This window comes from Coffea eugenioides, chromosome 10, assembly GCF_003713205.1.
Source record: "Coffea eugenioides isolate CCC68of chromosome 10, Ceug_1.0, whole genome shotgun sequence".
Classification (NCBI taxonomy): Eukaryota; Viridiplantae; Streptophyta; class Magnoliopsida; order Gentianales; family Rubiaceae; genus Coffea; species Coffea eugenioides.
This window is the reverse complement of record NC_040044.1, coordinates 33236013-33253767: the sequence shown is the minus strand read 5'-3', so window position 1 is coordinate 33253767 and position 17755 is coordinate 33236013. Positions and strand designations below refer to the sequence as shown.

General features: G+C 36.0%; 1 protein-coding gene across 2 annotated transcripts; it reads right to left on the bottom strand.

The window, feature by feature from the left end:
* Window positions 1–222: 222 nt before the first annotated feature.
* Window positions 223–11324, bottom strand: LOC113749492. Of its 2 annotated transcripts, none has more exons than XM_027293248.1 (23): window positions 11294–11324; window positions 10900–10972; window positions 9429–10055; window positions 8004–8233; window positions 7795–7866; window positions 7575–7709; window positions 6825–6943; window positions 6446–6745; window positions 5885–5972; window positions 5711–5816; window positions 5499–5612; window positions 4996–5159; window positions 4706–4826; window positions 4333–4557; window positions 4056–4246; window positions 3168–3335; window positions 2978–3083; window positions 2421–2558; window positions 2132–2293; window positions 1851–2051; window positions 1185–1379; window positions 1016–1087; window positions 223–800 (listed from the first exon to the last, which is right to left on the bottom strand). In XM_027293248.1, exons 2-23 carry the CDS (start codon window positions 10945–10947, stop codon window positions 645–647), a joined length of 3738 nt encoding a protein of 1245 aa, XP_027149049.1. In that variant the 5' UTR covers window positions 10948–10972; window positions 11294–11324; the 3' UTR covers window positions 223–644. The 2 variants fall into 2 exon arrangements, with proteins under 2 accessions (XP_027149049.1, XP_027149048.1); XM_027293247.1 differs by having other exon boundaries at window positions 11079–11300.
* Between the last annotated feature and the right edge of the window lie 6431 nt (window positions 11325–17755).

The window sequence follows — 17755 nt, the reverse complement described above, 5'->3', positions numbered from 1 at the left end:
TGCAAAAAGGGAAAAGCGAAAATATGCCAATCAAGAGCAACTCTATCTTATCTTCTGAGCCATGAGGAACAAGTTTGGTAATGTCTAGTTGACGTTTATTAACTGGGTTGGCCATTGTTAGAACGAATGAATTGGAGCTCTCAAGCGTGCACAATCAATTTGTTGAGAAGGTAAAACATCAGCTGCTACAAGTATTCGAGTTTGGACAGTAAGTACCTGCAATTAGCAGCAATCAAGAGGCCAATTTGAATATACTTGTAAGTACACTATTTGTCAATGTATCTGCCTGTGTCCTGAATTGCATTAAATATGACATGTTATATACGTATGTAGTAAGAAGGTTCGATATGTATACAAAAACAAAATGGCCAGTAAGCACATCTCAAAAGCTTTAAGATTGGGAGATCCTTTTAAACAACTCTACATTTGCAACTGAACCGCAAATACCTAAACTGTAATCCTTCAGGAATATCGCTGAATCTGGATGAGCAGGATTGCCTGCTTGAGTAGGCAACTTGCTTAGCTTGTCCAATGAAAGGCTCAAAGCGATAAAAAGTTCATCCCCGAGAACATTCTGCCAGGGCTCTCTTCTGTGCCATTTGAAGCATTTTCCAGCCCTAGCAACTCATCTTTCCTTGCTACCTCTAGAAGTAGAATGAGTTGCCCCCCTTATTACTTGCAGCATCTCTACAAAGCATTGAGCGCACTTCAACTATAGATCGAGGAGGCTCCAAGTCCTTGTCTTGTAGGGAATTCCCAAGAAGCTGCTGCATTTGTGATGCAAAAATATCATCCAAAACCTGCATATACCCACCCCATGTGATAAACTTCCATCAGAAAAAAATGGAATGAGATTGCAATTAGTTGCCCTCTACATACTGTAAGACGAAGATGAACCCTATCCACCGAAAGACAAATTTCTAATCATGGTTAGGGTTCAGGAAATGGGGCTCGTTTAACCTCTAAAGCAACTTGTATAACCAACAAATATTGTACAAAGGATGTGTGTACTTACCGACACAGCAATCCGAGATCCCCTGTACCATGCCCTATTCTCTTTCCTGCTCTCCAAGAAGCTTAAAATATCCTATAGCAAAGAAAAAAAAATTCCTGAGAAACAAGAAAACAAGAAATTTGCCACTACCAGTGCAAACTTCACACAGCAGTAAAATATTCTAGCTTACCTGTCCCATTTTATCCCAGTAGCCTCGACAACATGCGATGAAAACATGAGACTCAAAGATGGAATGCATATGATTAATTGAGCTGGCCAGAAGGTCCTTAAGAGGTTGCATCCTGCTCCTGACATCTGATTCTATCACAGTGTCCTTGGAATCCAGCAAAATCTTTTTGAGCTTTGTACTCCCCTGTAACTTTGTCTGAGGAAAAGCCAAAAAAAAGATAAATAAAAATAAAAAATTTAATGTTAAGTTACATGTATTTTGAGGAATCCAAGGCATGTATTCTGCTAGTGCTCAAACTCTAGCCTGTATACATGTTAATATGATAACGTTCAAGGCTCTCAAAAATGGTTTATTTTAGTTTTTATTTTTATTTTTTTAAGGTATCTACAACAGAATATTATAACGTTCAAGACTCTCAAAAATGGTTTATTTTAGTTTTTATTTTTATTTTTTTAAGGTATCTACAACAGAAGAACAATTTCTTCCCCTCTATCAAAATAAGTCTACAATACAATAGCAATTGTCAGTCAACATCACCAACAATATGACATAATTTAGTGATGGTATTCACAGATTTTTCAGAAGCTATTCTTAAAAGATTGGGTTATTGGAGGTGCAATATGTCCTACCGAGAATTTTTCAACTGAAGAGCTCAAGGTTACTCACATTTTCCACTAGTTTCTCAACAACTGCTTGCACATAGTTTCTGAACTTCGACCTAAGCATTACAGTCACCTCACTTAAACGCTCTCCAGGGGCTGTGTTTCCACCATCAGGGATGCATGAGCCCCAAGACTTCAGTTGCTGCTCTATCTTGGGACGCAGAACATCAAGCATTCTCTTCATTGAGTTTAAAAGAATGCCAAGCTGGAAGAAGAGAAAACAAAATTTCAGATCAAAACAGTGACAGGGATTAAACAACTTGATATTACGATAAGTCGACTCACCTCATCAGGTACCACGTATGCAGAAACATTTCTTCTGGCAAGCTTCTGCACATACTTGAGACCAAATCTTTTAGGTGCCAGGTTTTCCTTTAATGGAGCCAAAACATCGGCATATTGCTTCTCAAGAGCGTCAACAATTGCCTTCTCAACATCGGCAACAGCCTTTTCCCAAAAAAATAAAAAGGTTTCAGCTCTTTCTTCAGAAAATAATTCTGTGCAATATATTTTAGCTATAGTACAAGCAACCAAAACCGAAAGGCAAAAGGTCAATGAATTCATGAACACATACATTCTCCAACACAAATGTGTACTCTGGCCAGCGACAAATGATGATCTCATAATCATTTAATGTCTCTTTGAGGCGATCATACATGTCATCAATAAATGGGGTTGTTGAATGCTGGGTCCTAACCCCAGACCATTTCACCTGTACATCATTTAAGTTATTTCAACCACTAAGGTAGAGCAGGCAAAATATGGAAAACGATGAAAACTGTAAGAGACTCCTATATGATGCCATTTACTTATTTTAACTGGTTTAACCAGTTCATTTACAAGAAAACATCAGCACATTTGCATTAAATTGCTTTCATCAGCACTCAATGAGTAATTAATAAAAGAAACCTATGACTTGGTAAAGTCATAAATGCCGAGTATAAAAGCAACAAGCTCTACCAGCAATGGCAACATACACTTAATGCAAAACCCAAATTCCACACCCACAAAGAATGAAGGATGATATCATTGCAGTTGACATTGTGGACATTGTTTTAACTGCACATAACATTGGCCTATGAGAAACTTTGCCACAGATTATATGCAACAAAGTTGCATAAAAATATTTACCTTGTCTAATTTGCATGATTCAAGTAGAGAGAGGCGTTTATCTTGTATCCACAGAACAATGTACAAATGAAACAACTCCTTTGCATCAACTCCTCCTTTAACAGGTCTAAGAAAGAGACAATGCCATTAGTGATCCAGTCTGAACACTATAATTTGAAAGAAGAGATATATGTAGGAAAAACAACAGTACTTGATATTCCAGCTCGAAAGATCCCTCTGAAAATCTGCAGTTGCTATCACAAGTTCTGTTACAGGAGGTGAAGGACCTGTTGGAGGGCATGCAATAAGGAAAGCACGCAACCTACTGCACAGTTCTGCACTATATATAGCTGAAGAAAGGTTCGGCAGGTCTATAAAACTGCAAAAGAGGGAAGAATGTTAGCTAAGTGGCTATGTGGTCAATCATTTGCAGCATGACATGACTGACTCAAATAATTGATAGCAGTTGGAGAAAAAATCCTTAGGTCCAGGCTGAAGAGAAACATTTCCATTGAAGCATAACACATAATCAAGCTATATCAAAATTCTCCAGAATCTTAAATGGGCTTGATCGGTCCTTGGAGATCCTTTTGTCATGGTGTTGCAATGGACTTTAAGAACAGATGTTTCGTAGAAAGAATCGGAATTTCACAAGCAGGACCAAAATTTTAAGGCACAAAGGGAACACATCTAGTCCACTCACTTCATTTTGCACGCTACACATTCTAAAGAAAATTTATTGTTCTAACCATGCCACAACAATTGCAAATTCTTCAGTTCCACGGATTTTACTAGCATCCAAAGTCTAAGATCAACAGTTGGGCTATGTCATATGAATTTTTACCTAGTTTCAATACCACGTCAACATCACAAACAGGGGATGGGAGAGAAGAATTTCCAGTATTTAGTCCCATTTTTCCCAACTAGAAGACATCACACAGAAATCCAGCATATGAAGGCAATTCAACATACTGTCTATAACAATCATAGCAGCTTGAATAAGGAACTGTGAGCAGAGAGACAAGTACATGATTGTCTCATTGTCTTTCAAATGCTTTACTTCAAATCAAGCACCTAGAAAAGTCTAAACCAATTATACCTGGGAAGTATATCTTGATTGTGGATCTCTATATCGGTAAAAATTTCATTCTTGACATTCAAGCATAGAGTTTTCATCTTTTGATATGCAGTAGAAATAGTTAGAGAATCCATCAATATGCCTTCATTGTTGCCACTAACATATTCATCAGTCTCAGTCAAGTGCCTCCTTGATCGCTTTTTTGAAGCGGCCTGTACAGGTGGTTTTAATCCACGAAATATGAGAAAATAATCATGTAACAAGAAAAGGGGACATCAAGGATTTTTTCCTCACCAACCTGGAAGTAACTGTAGAGCTTATTCTGTGCCTCTGGAGATAGTATATCGTGACAAAGTTTGTAGAGTTCAACAGCTGGCTTCAACACAGGTGCTGCATGCCCAGTAGCAGGTCGAAAAGTGTCCATAATTCCCGAAGGTAACGATTCATCCAAGGATTTGTAATTTTGGAAAACAAGGGCAAAAATCTGTTCAAGCTGATCCTCAATTTCCCCTAAAATACGATTCTGGAGCAAGCAGCCAAAAATGAGAAACAACATTAAGAAGAGAGATCAGCAATGGTAGATGATTTTTGTTTTCTCACACAATGTAAGCGACAAAGAAATAGGCTGATGAAATAAATTAGCATGCCATCATCAGAAGACGATATTATACCTCCTGGCGACTCAATGAGGTTTTGCTATGGCCCTTCATCAGGACAGGGTAAAGCAGATCATGCACCAGTTTAAGACAGTCAGCAGTAGGTGTGGCCACATCCATCACATAAGAAAGATATCTGCAATTTCAGCAGGACACAGAGATAAGTGATCCAAACAAAGTTTACGTTCTAAAAAAGACATGGTCATACTAAGCATATGAACCACAAAAAAGTACAAACAGCAGCAGAAAATTCACGCTTAATCAGCTTGAACATCAAAGTGACTAATGGAACAGTAATTCTGTACCTAAGTTTTGTGTATGCATCAGAAACCCCAAAATATGAAGCAAATTCGGTCAGTAACCACTTCCATGGACCATGCAGCACCAAATTTCTTTGCTGAAAATGCTCAATCTTCATAGCAACTTCCAACACCAGGTCATAAGCCACAGTTTCTGCCACAGAGCCACACTATGCAAATAAAATACCATGTATCAAACAGCAGTCCAGTTCCAAGGTACTTTTGACTATCTTATGACATTCTATAAGAATGACAGACCAAAGAAGGGATTTCAAAATGCATACAGCCTTTGACTCATTTTTTTTCTTTTTATTTTCCCTCTTTTATTGTATCTGGATACCTGTCTATATTTACTGGTGCATATGATAATGTTCATCATAAAGGTGGCTGGGGACAGTATTGTGAATGATTCTTGAAGACTGATTACACCACTAATCTTTTGGTTCTACTGTTGATGGTAGGGTTAGAAAGAGATAGTTTAAATAGATGTTAATAATTTAACAACCAACCTTAAGGTGACTATTTTCATCAATACCCGTTGAATAATTAATATAGAGTTGCACTCTCCCAACCAGCTCATGCTCTGGCTCATGATAAATAGACCACCATCTTAGCTTTTCACCCTGCAAGTAGCCTCCATATTGAGATCCAATCTGAAACCAAACCTAACAAGGGGGGAAAAAAAGGTAAAGACAGCCTTTAAAGATATTTTTTAACTTACAGGATCCTCTGCAATAGTAGCTACTTGAGCAAGGACTCGACCACATTGCTTCCCCTTGGAATCCTGGACTTCAACAATTAGATCGTCTCCTAGGCCATCAGGAAAACTGTAAAGCTGTCAACGCCATACTAAAGCAACACGTCAAACAAATGCATAGAGTTAAGAAAAACATACAACATATGGGTTTCACTAGATCCCGGCTGCATTCTAATAGCATCTTCTTCACTGGAACTCTTGAGTCGCAGTAAACAGGAGTATGCTTCTATTAACATGTACAAAACACCAGTAAGTATCTTTACAGTTATCCACTGACTCAACAAAGTATCAGTACATTTAAAGCATAATACTATGCTTTTTCTTTAATTTTCTTAAATTTCACCAACGGAGCATAAGCTGGTCTACGTCACCATTAATAGTAACAGAAGCTCCAGATCATGACAATTTAGATTACAGCCAGAAAAAAGGAGTTGCTTGAATGAACAGCACAGTAGCAATGCCAGACATGATAGAAGTGTTACCACTGCTTATAATGGTAGACATTTCTTTTAATGATAATTAAGTTTACTACATTATACCATCTCATGTGTGGATTAACCATTTCTTATGCACACTTGTCAAAAGCAACATGAACTTTACTGTTAGTTGGAAAACTATTAGCCACTCAAACGCCAATGCTTCTGACTTGTCAGATACAAAAACCTCCCACAGAATTGAAAATTAGTAGTGTATGCACACCTTGTACTTCATAGGGTGATGAACTACTGCGCAATGTTGCCACACCAACTTTCAGTAGTCCAGAAACTTGTTTTATGTATTGAGTGCCAGCCTGAACATATGCCAAGCTCTGGCGTGAAAAAGAACCATTTGATACACGAGGTGCAAAACGGACTTTCCGCACTGCTCGCCAACCAGAGGAAACAGCCGACTGCAGTTTGGAACTGTGAAAGCGGACAGATTCAATCCTTAATTTTGGTACTTTCACCAATGCAAAACTGCAGCCCCTAGGTGGGTCGAGACCTAATTTCACCTTCCTTACTGCAAAAATGAGCAGAATGTCAAAAGTAGTTTCTCACACAATCTCAGTGAGTATAAAAGATCTGATACAAAGAACTACCTTGCACTTTCATCTTCCCAACCATTTTTTTAGGTTTAGCAGCAGAACCTTCTGTAGGAAGCTCAGAAGACCGCCTTGACATTAATTCCTCCTCTGATTGTAATAGCACTTGCTGCAAACTGTAGCATACAAACAGTAACAGATTTGGAGTGAAAACTATGTCTAAGATCACAAATACTACTGTATTGCCACTGAAGCAAAGATAAGGCCCATTAAAGGGCAAACAGTTTTCAAAATAAGAAAACGGCTGTCAAAATTGAATGAGAACATATGCAAGTTTTAAGCTTAGACATGCATGTGCATTAGGATAATGGAATCACTTCTAATTTTATGGATGTGCCACCAGATTCAAACTTCAAGCAACATAATAGTTGTTAGACTGCACAAAAGAATAAATTATTGTCTTCTCTAACAGTTTAACCTCCTACAAGTTAATTATGCACCACGATATAACGAAAACTCAAAAGGTCCTGGGTTCAATTCTGACTACGATCCATTAATGTAAGCACATGCTGGCCTGTTCAAAAGAAAAGTCTAGCTAGTATGTGAGAGTGGCATAAAGTGTATTACCATATAAATGACTCTCTATTACATGATGCAGCAAGGTTGGCACTAAGAACTCAGGTGATTAGTCGGTAGAAATAGTTTCATTCATGATCATCTAAATCATCATGCAAAAAATGTCCATCCAGTGGAAATGAAATTTATACGTCTCACTGGAGTTCACAAAATCCCTTTTCAAGAACTTACTTGAAGGCATTTCGTAGCAAAGCACATTCATTCTCCAAAAACATGGGAGCTTCCATGCACCCCCTAGCCCAGGCATGCAGGCAAAGTCGAACACATGCGTCATAAGCAATCACAGCGTGCCATGGTCCTAGTGCACTGAAATTGTTTAATGGTATAAGTCGAGATAATAACAGTAAGCAGATTGTTTAATTGCAATGGGTAATGTTGTAGTTAAACATACATAGCATGAAAATTGGGAACGCGAGTTGGATAAGTGCTTGAGGGGATGGCACTTTCCACAGCAGCAGCAGTCCTACATAAAAAGATAACATTTTCTCCCTTTATGCAAGAAAAAATGGATCATACAATGTTTCTATGGAACCAAGTATCTGATGACTAAAGATACAAAACTTAAAGTCTGTGCCAACAGTACCACAAACAAATACAAACCTCACAGTCGAGTCACGAGTGTATTTCGGAACATTATCCTGTTGACTAATTCCTGGAGACCTTCCCAAGTTATCTTTCTCAGCTTTCATGGAGGACAGGAACTCCATTTTTGACACAGGACTTGTTTCCCTGTCTATCTTAATTTCCCCACCAGATCCACAAAACGGAGGTGCACTTGGAACATCTTCATTGGAGAACCTTTGCTTCTCCAAATTCCTAGAAGTTACATTCTGCAGAAAAATAATTCACCATAGTCAGAAGAATGTTCAACTCTGCAGCAAGGTATAAAAGATAAATGTTGTACCAATAATAGGTAACAACACATTCTATTTAATATCAACCAACACTAGATCCCATGCAGAAATTATATGTTGGATATAATTATCAAAATTGATACGTTTGACTATACTTGAGAATGATTCATGCCCTACAAACAAATAACATACATAAAGCTCCCCATTCAAACAAGTTTACAAGAATTAAGGCACTTGATTGCCAAGTACTTCCTGATCCTTGCATATATAACTGTGAAAAAACAAACTTCTTTACAAATTAAACTAAGTCAACTCATCAAACTGGGTAAAATTTCACGTGAGAAAATGAAATTTGTTTAACTAATAGCATCAAAGGGTACAAAGTAATGTGGCAAACATAAAGCTAAATCCTATCAGAAAAAAATCAATGATGTTGTTCCCAGAAAAGTTGTGTTTATCAAATAAAATTTGGTGTCTGATAAAGAAATGATCCTCAAGTCAACAAGGGTTCATAGTCTAGCAGCAGCAGCAGCAGGAAAATGTCAGCCAACTTTCAGAGTTAAAAAGAATTTCACCCATCAGTGCAACAAAATAGAAAAGAAGCAGCAATCAACGGAAGATATCCAGGGAAACTAAAAATTAGAATCCTACTGCATCTCATTCTACGAAGAAACTCAAGTTTGTGCCACGGTCATTGACAGCAGACTGATTCTCAGGTTCCAAAACTACGCATTTTAGCTTGAAGCTCAATAATCCACATCTTGCTGATTGAAAAACTATAATCAAGAATACCATGGACGATATGAGATCTTTTATAGTTTCTTAGGACATGATAGGTCAGTAGAGACAACAGAAAGAATTTAGATCTATTTTGTTGCCATGACATGTTTTCTTATATCCAAAGATTGATTAAGAAATTTTCCTCTTAATGCTTTCGGAAATTTTTTCCAAAATAAAATGTAAAAGACATGGAGATCACAGCTCTAGAATGTTTCCTCCCCATCAACTGAGGAAGATAACCAGTACAAACAAGGAAAGGTAAAGATGAAGCAAAATGATCTGCATACACTTTTCACCTCTTATTCTTTATTGGCCAAGCTAATAACCTAAAGTTCCAAAATGTGGCAGGAATATGAAAATATTGCAAAGAGATAAAATTCATGTTAAGTACCTTCTGTCTCGTACCATCCATCTTCACTTTTGAAGAAGCACTGGACCCGTAGCCTTGTGACACATAAGTCCTAGTGGGTGGGACAGTCCCATTATTGCTCCCTAATTGAGTGGTGGAGAATTCGGAGCTTGCAGCAGAATCAGAAGATTCATCCTCTGTATAAAGACCATTTCCAACAGAATATCTATTAGCACCCCTCATCAATCTATCAGCCACATATCCCTGCCCTCTCCCTAGGGAATCTCTTGATGAAGTAAGATCATCCGAATAGAGGGCATCACTGGCATACTGAGGGGCACGCCTTGACACAGGATTGTAATACTTTGGAGCCGTGGTACTTCTGGGAACTCTATCATCCTGTGGTGATGAGTCAAGGGAATATCTTCCACCATAGATCTCCTCTTCCGAATCCGTACTCATGTCATTATCAGAAGCTGACCCACTGTCATCTATATCCCCAGGGATAACTCTGGAAGTTGGAATGACTCCAGATAGTTGAGCACTCCGGAAAGCCGGTGGGGGCAACCCAACACCCCTGCCTCCATTTCTTATACTCGAGAGAGGATCTATTTTGGGCCTTTGGTTTGTGACTGATAAAGGGACTTCAGCCCTATGATTACCAGAACCCTGAAATTTAAAGAAACAGATACTTCAAAACCATCATTACTTATTCAACAATTAGCTCAACAATCATTTCCATCCACATTTACTTTCTTTGTGCAGAACAGCTAATGAAAATCAACATTCTTGCAAGTTTTTATCCAATACGCTATTCTCTCACATCGTTTCTTCCTTAAATTTCCAGTTAGACTCTGTTGCTTTTGTTTTCTCGACAATTAGAATGCATAAATTGTCATAATCAGGCACTTTTTTCATGTGACTGTGAATTAGAACTACATAGGAGAAAGAATTACAAAGAGACTAACTTTGGATTTGAATTTCAGAAAATTCAAAAATACAACAAAACTTTGAGAATCACTTCGCGTTCCCTAAAAATTACTCCCAAAAAAAAAGGAAAAAGAAAGAAAGAAATAGAAGAATTTTACTAATGATCAAAAAAATGCAGGTACTTGCTTCTTCTCCAATTTTCAGTTTTACAAATAATTCATTGCTTTTGTTTTACAAATAAATCATCAAGCAGTGTAATGAGGAACTCGGTTTCCAGCTAAAAAACCAATAACAAGTACACTTTAGTCAAAAAGATATTCCGACAGACCCTGATATTTTGAATTTGAATTCGAATTCTGAAAAATCCAGAAGCGTAAAAGTTCCAACAAATAATAATTGTTCCACTTCACATTACCCATAAGAAACAATCAAAACCATTGTGTTGATGCTCAAAAGCCCAGATAACCATTAGAGTACAAAGGGAAAAGCCAACAAACTCATTACCAGAAAAAAAAAAAGTAAATTTTTGATGATCATTAAATTTGTCGAAACAAAATGCCAGATTGTTTTGAAGGAAGCTAACCTCTCTAACCCACTTCACGGCATGGTCGTCAAGTCCTTCTGTAAACATCTTCACTTCCTCCTCCTCACCTGGACTGAACCAAAAAAGGGGAAAAAATAAAAGAAAAAAAAATCAAATCAACCATGTATCCTTATAAAACATGAAGAAACATCAGTGCTTACGAACAAAGCTTTACTTACATAAACAACACAAGTCTCTCTCACAAATCACACACACACACACACAGAGACAGTACTAGATTTATATGTATGAACTCAAGAAATTTGAATCCAAAGACTGAAAAATCTACTTAAAAAAAGGGAAATGTGGATCGAAGAGAAGATTTGGAAGCTGAGTGAACTTCCCAAAAATGGCCCTATTCCGGATATCACTCACTCTTCACTTCTTCACTTACTTGTAAAGAAGAAAAGTCCAAAAGCTCTGAGTCCGGGAAGACTCTGGTTTTCTGCAGCTGCTAATTAGTAATAGTAGTAAATTCTGCTTCTTCCCTCTGTTTAAATAGAATACTTAAGAGAGAACAAAAAAAAAAAGGAAATTTTTTTTCTTTTTTTATTTGTTTATTAGGGAGTTTCGTCGTGCACGATGTCGTTTAATTGGATTGTAATAACGGGGACAGGCGAGAATAACTGATGTTTGATTATTTTATGAGAAAAATTAAAGAGGTCAGGTAACTGAGAATTCTTCCGCGAATTAAGAGCACGTAATTAACGAAAAAGTAACAGTACGAGGACCGACGTGGCGGGGGGGGGGAAAGTGGGGTCCGAGTTTTAAGCCTAAATTCAAAACAATATATTGTGTTTTTTATTATTTTTATAGTATTAAGTGAAAACAGAAAGGAGTCGAACGTTGTAGTGGGAAGGGACATCTTTGCTTGCTTAGTACAAGAGTCTCGGTCACATGGGTTGGTGGGCCCTTGCTATTTGGCACTTTTGTTGCATTTGGCTATTATATTCTTTTCTTTTTTGCCCCTTTTTAATTCTTGAATTTTTACCCCATTCTATAAGTTAAAAAGATTTTGGAGAGAGATTTATGAGTAGAAAAATCTGAATTTAAAACCTTCTACTTACCTTCAAATAATAAAAAGGTACACTACCTCTGCTCCAGGCCACTTATAGTAATTGTCAGTACATATAATATAGAAAATTGCTTACCCAATTCTAAAGTTAAGGTATGTTATATGTGCACTAAGCCACTTTTAGTGATTGTTATGTAATACAAACTGGATTAATTTTGTATATACTGACAGTTTAGTAATTTTTTATACTAGTAGCTATGTATGTATACCATATGTGCATATTTAAATTTGAACTTATGTTACGTGACATTGATATAAACTTATTAGTGTAAAGAAAATATGACTAGACTCCTCTCCATTACATTGGAGAGAACTTTTCTCCATTACACCCCAATAAATTTAATTTAAAAATTGTTTTTGAAAATCAACGCCATTTATAATACATTTCATTACTTGTATTAGTTATACATAAAATATGGTATGAAATCGACCAAGTTTTGTCACCTGATTAATCATTGCAAATTTATCATAATTTTAACCCGGGGAAAAATGCACTTTTCATCCTCAAAGTTTGGGGGGTTGACCAATTTCATCCTCAAAGTTTAACCCCAAACATATTTCATCCTCAAAGTTCCGTAATTTTGATCAATTAAGGACAATTGACAGGAATTGGAGGACAAATCAAATATTGGGAAGTGAGTTTGGCAAGTGAGTTTTTTAGATATTTGTCTAAAACTTTACTGTAACTTACTGTAGAAGTTTTTAAAAAAAATTTTGAAATGTGTTTTTTTTGAATATTTTGAAGTGTATAGTTTAAAATTTTTGAAAAGTTTTTTGAGATTATTGTAGCTAAAGTTTTTAAAAAACTTGTAGCAGACAAACTTGATAAAAAACTTGTCTGCCAAACAAGGCCATAAAAGTGCTTTTCACAAAGATGACAACCAATTAACTATTAAACCGCAATAAAAATGGAAGAAAGCCACTAATTGGTCTACATCTCCAATTTGTTTGAAGTGCACCATATATCCAAGATTGACAAAGTGCTCTTTTCTTCTTCTTTTTTTTTTTAAAAAAAAAAAATTTCTGAGTTAGGAATCAAATAAGAAGAGTCCTTTTTTTTTCCCTCAGCAACGATAGCAGACTGCATTGATTCACAAAAGTATTGAGTTTTACAAAAGTGGGATAACCATTCCAAGTATCAGTCCCTCCTAGTTAGGGAAACAGGGAAATGGATTTTCCTTGCTAAGTCAGCCCTCAGATCTGTTGCAAAATTTGCTAATCTTTTAGTTATTGCCTACCCAAAAACACACACACACACCCACCCCATTTACTTTTTTTTAGATACAAAAAAGTGAAAGAACACGAAACAAAGAAAGAACTGAGAACGAAGATATCCTTGAGCACGTTCTCCAGCCTCCAGGACTGCACGCTTTTTAATCTTTGTTTGCAACTGCTCTATCAAGGTCTTGCGATCTGATTCCACTCTGCTGTCCCACCTCTGTTCCCTTGCTAGAGTCCAAGATGGATAAGTTTTAGTCAGTCATGCAAGGCCACTGCCACTGTATATCCTTTTCTTCCGCTGCCATTGAAAAACAAGCTAGCTAGACTCCAAGAGAGAGTTGTAAGTTTACTTAGCTTATGATGCCTGTGCTTTCCACGAAATCACTCGCTGTATCTTAGGTAGATGCCACGTCCAAGTGAAGATAAGATCAAAACTCAGCTCAAATTTGCAATGACAGGGTTTATCACATTCAAGCAGCCCTAAAAAGATTCGTCTACAAGCATGCCATGGTCCTATCTTTCCTCGTGTACGAATGTTCGAGAGGGATTTGTCTTCCTCATACAATATAGACAGCACCCTGATGGACTGTAATAGTTAGGATTACTACTCTCTGTTCTTTATGGAGTGAAACAGGCAAAGTCCTTAAACGTCATCAGACGGGCGAGGTCATTCCCTATTAGGATTACTCTGCGTTATTAATAGATATGTACCCGTGTTTTGCTGCTCAGCTTCATTTTTTTCTCGTTCGACACAAACAAGAAGCCCATTTAGTTAAATTATCGGGAATGAAAGTAGGATTTTTTAGGCTGATTTCACTATATACAGAATTAGTAATCAGCAAGAAGAAAATAACACGAGACAAGATTGTGTTAATCACCCTTATCAATTAATGATGAAACCCTATGATTGACAGAAAGCCATTTTCCATCAAAAAAATTTTACGTTTTCCGTGAATACATTTTTCAACCATCATTTACGTTACATATATCAAATACTCTACGTTTTTTACTAATATATATATATATATATATAGAAAATTGCAATCGAAACCGGAAAGTACCGGAAAGTACTTCAGTATTTCCTGTCAACATATAGAGACTGTGTGTAGAATGTGCTTTTGGTGTCTAACCAAAGTTGTTAATGCGTTTTTGAGAAGTCAAAAATGTTGTACAAGCCCAGCCTAAGGCGTTGCTATGGCATATTTTCTTGTACTATAATTGACTACAAATACGCATAACATCAGATGTTTTCAATCTGAATCAGGTGCTTCGTGATGTTTCATAGATCATGCAAACTTTATAAGTACCAAATTCAATTGCTGAGACCAGAAAAGAAATATGTGTGATCCTTCCAAACGATCCTGTTCACCATGTCACTCACATTCATATACTTTTTTCTTTTTCTTCACGACTAAGCCAATGCAGGGTTTTGTACGCATGGAAACATCCAAAAAGATAGGATATGGCCACGACTCAGAACTAAGGTGTAGTACATATAAGATAGAATTGAGCATTACTTTATTCATATAAAATAAATGGTAGAAATAGAAATTACTAGGAAACAAGTTTTCAGAATCTGGCATTCAATTCGGTTTATCTCTGATCCCTAATAGTATAACGCTAAAACTATATACCGTCTCTAAAACTATTATAGACAACTTTTTCTCTACTTTCTTTTTTTCTTTGAAACAGTTAATCTCTAGTTAAAAATGGTTTGTGTCGCTTAGATTAGGATAGATTAGACTCCCTCTCCGTTAGATTAGAATAGATTAGGTTATAGAAATATTATCGTTGCTGTAAAAAAAAATGATCTATGTCGCTTCTTTTCTTTCTTTCTTATTTTGGGATTGGACATTAAAGTATTAGAATTGTCTCTGTAGACCATTTACTACCATAGTTACTAAAACTCAAGACTCCATATAGAGCTATCTAAATATATAAGAGAAATAATGGAAGAATATAAGTAGTGCATGCATCTAAGTCCCGACGTCCCTTGGATTACCATTTTTCCTCAAAAAATTTTTACAATTTTTCATGAATATATTTTTCAGTCATTTTTAAAAAATAGCAATTGAAACGAGTATATTGTAACTAGGGATTATGTAGTGTGTCATTATCAAGCAATTGTAATTAAGGGTTATGTAGCATGTCATCAAATTTCTATACAGCTCTACGTGTGAGAATCCATTAATTGTTTCAAGTGTTTATACTTCAGCTCGATAGATTGATGCCTGGGCCTAAAATAGTATTGTATGCTGTCCTTGTCGACGTGACGTTGTGAACAAAAGAACAAGAACGAATGTTTGTTCAAGTAATCCAATAGTTGAATAGGGAGGGAGGGTATGGTTGTTCTATTCTCTCTTCATCATCGGATGATCCACTCCTTTTACAAAACTACTACTGATTTTACTGAAAACTTCAAAACTAAGTTCTTTTTTTTTTTTTTTTTTGGCAGAAGGCAAACCCAATAAAATAAAACTTCGAGTATCCAAAAAGATGAAATAAATAAATAAGGTTGAAATGTGTATTTCGAGCAACCAAAGATAGAATTGCATCAACTAACAAATATATATGGTCTCATCTATGGTGCTTATAATTATTTATGCCCAGATGGGACAGATTAGCTTTGAGATTAAACTGGACGATGAACGTACGAGTGTATTCAAATTAAAGTTGCTTTTGTTAACTTTGGTCAAAATTTGTCAAATGCTCAATTAAAGGTTCACTAATTATACAACCTGAGAAAGATTTGCCCAAAAAATTGAGGAATATTTTTTTTTTTGTTTGAATCATATAGAGAACTTTATTTAGTTATTTAGTAAGTAAGAGACTGTTAACAAGAGTTAGAAAATTGCAATTTGATACTGTTGCACGTGTACAAATTTTTTTTTAAATATAACTAGAAATAAATAAAATTTATGACAATTAAAGTGACTTATATCTCGGTCTAGTAATGGAATAAAATAAAAAAATAAAAACTCGAAGTTTGGCATTTTCATACCTAACAATTTTAAACTAATTAAATCATAGGTTCTATTTCTTTTTTGGATGAAAATATATAAGGGCAAAATTGTCAAATTTAACTTATTAATCATTCAGTTATAAATGTTTATCAAAAAGTATAAATAGGTTTAACATTAAAATTCGGACATTTATATATTTCTTTTCAGTGTTTAAAATTCAGCAAATTAATTATTTCAGTATTCAGATTTCAGAATTCAGAATTTAGATTCAGTTTTATCAAACGGAACCTTAGTAAGTAAGAGACTGTTAACGAGAGTTAGAAACTCGAAGTAAATCCATTGCAATTTGATACTGTTGCACGTGTACCAAAAAAAACAAATTTAAATCTAACTAGAAATAAATGAAATTATGACAATTAAAGTGACTTATATATCGGTCTACTAATGGAATAAAATACAAAAAAAAAAAAAAAAAAACTCGCTTGAAATAAGATAAATGCAGAAAATATAATGCCCAAACATGAATGCAGCTTTTACAATCTTGCTTGCAGTAGAGATAAGATGGATTTAAAGGTATCAATCGCTTGAAAAAGAAGGGAAGTTTTTGCAGTTGGAGTTACTTGGTTATAAAAAAAAAAAAAGAAACATATGTGTGTAATTGCGAGAGAGAATAATAGACACACAAAATATATAGTGCAGTTGGTGATTGAGTAATACTCTGTACTAGTAAAACTTAGTTAGGGAATCATCAAAACTTAATATCATCTGTTGGGTAAGCATGACTTGCAAAAAAAAAAAAAAAATTTAAAATATCATTCCGCTTGCATGATCGATCGACTTTTATATGCTACCCAATCGACTTAGAAGCCCCACAATCTGCAACTCTCACTGTTGTAGTTATATTCAATCATAAACTATAAAGATGAATACCTGCAGGGTTGAATGAATGTTTAAGGTGGCCATCACTTTAGCTAAGAAAAGACTGGAGAATGATGTGGTTTTGTTTGATGGTTTTCAAATTAAAGCTTTCTCAATCATCATTACAAAATTTGAGCTTCAAACCAGGAACACGGTCATCATCATCGCAGCAGCAGACAAGTCCAACCGTTTGGCATAACTGGTTTTCCATTTTGGAAAATTTGCTACCGGCAATTGCTTCGATCACCATCACGAGTCAAGGTATGTTCACAAAATCATAAATGATGTATAAAAATTCTTACAAATCGTCCACGAACATAGCCCATCAATGGGGTTGGCTATGGTTCAGTTTGATTACTAAAAATCTGTCACCAACAAGGTTGGTGGTACATGTTGCCAACGAAATACGACCAAAAAATTGAACTTAGCATGGATAGCTTGGCAGCAGCTGTCTGTCAGATTTGATGTTTAGTCGCTCAAAGGCCCATGTGACTACTATCAGACAGACTACAGAAAAATTTCAAGATTGTGACCACAAAGTGCTCCAGAGCTGGGGTTGCTTTCTTTTAGTCTGTCATTTTCATCAAATATGGCGACCCAAATTTGAAAAGATTAACTGAGGATTGATTTTGTCATTCTGTTTTATTCTCTCTATTGAGCTAGAAAATGGAAAGGGTGG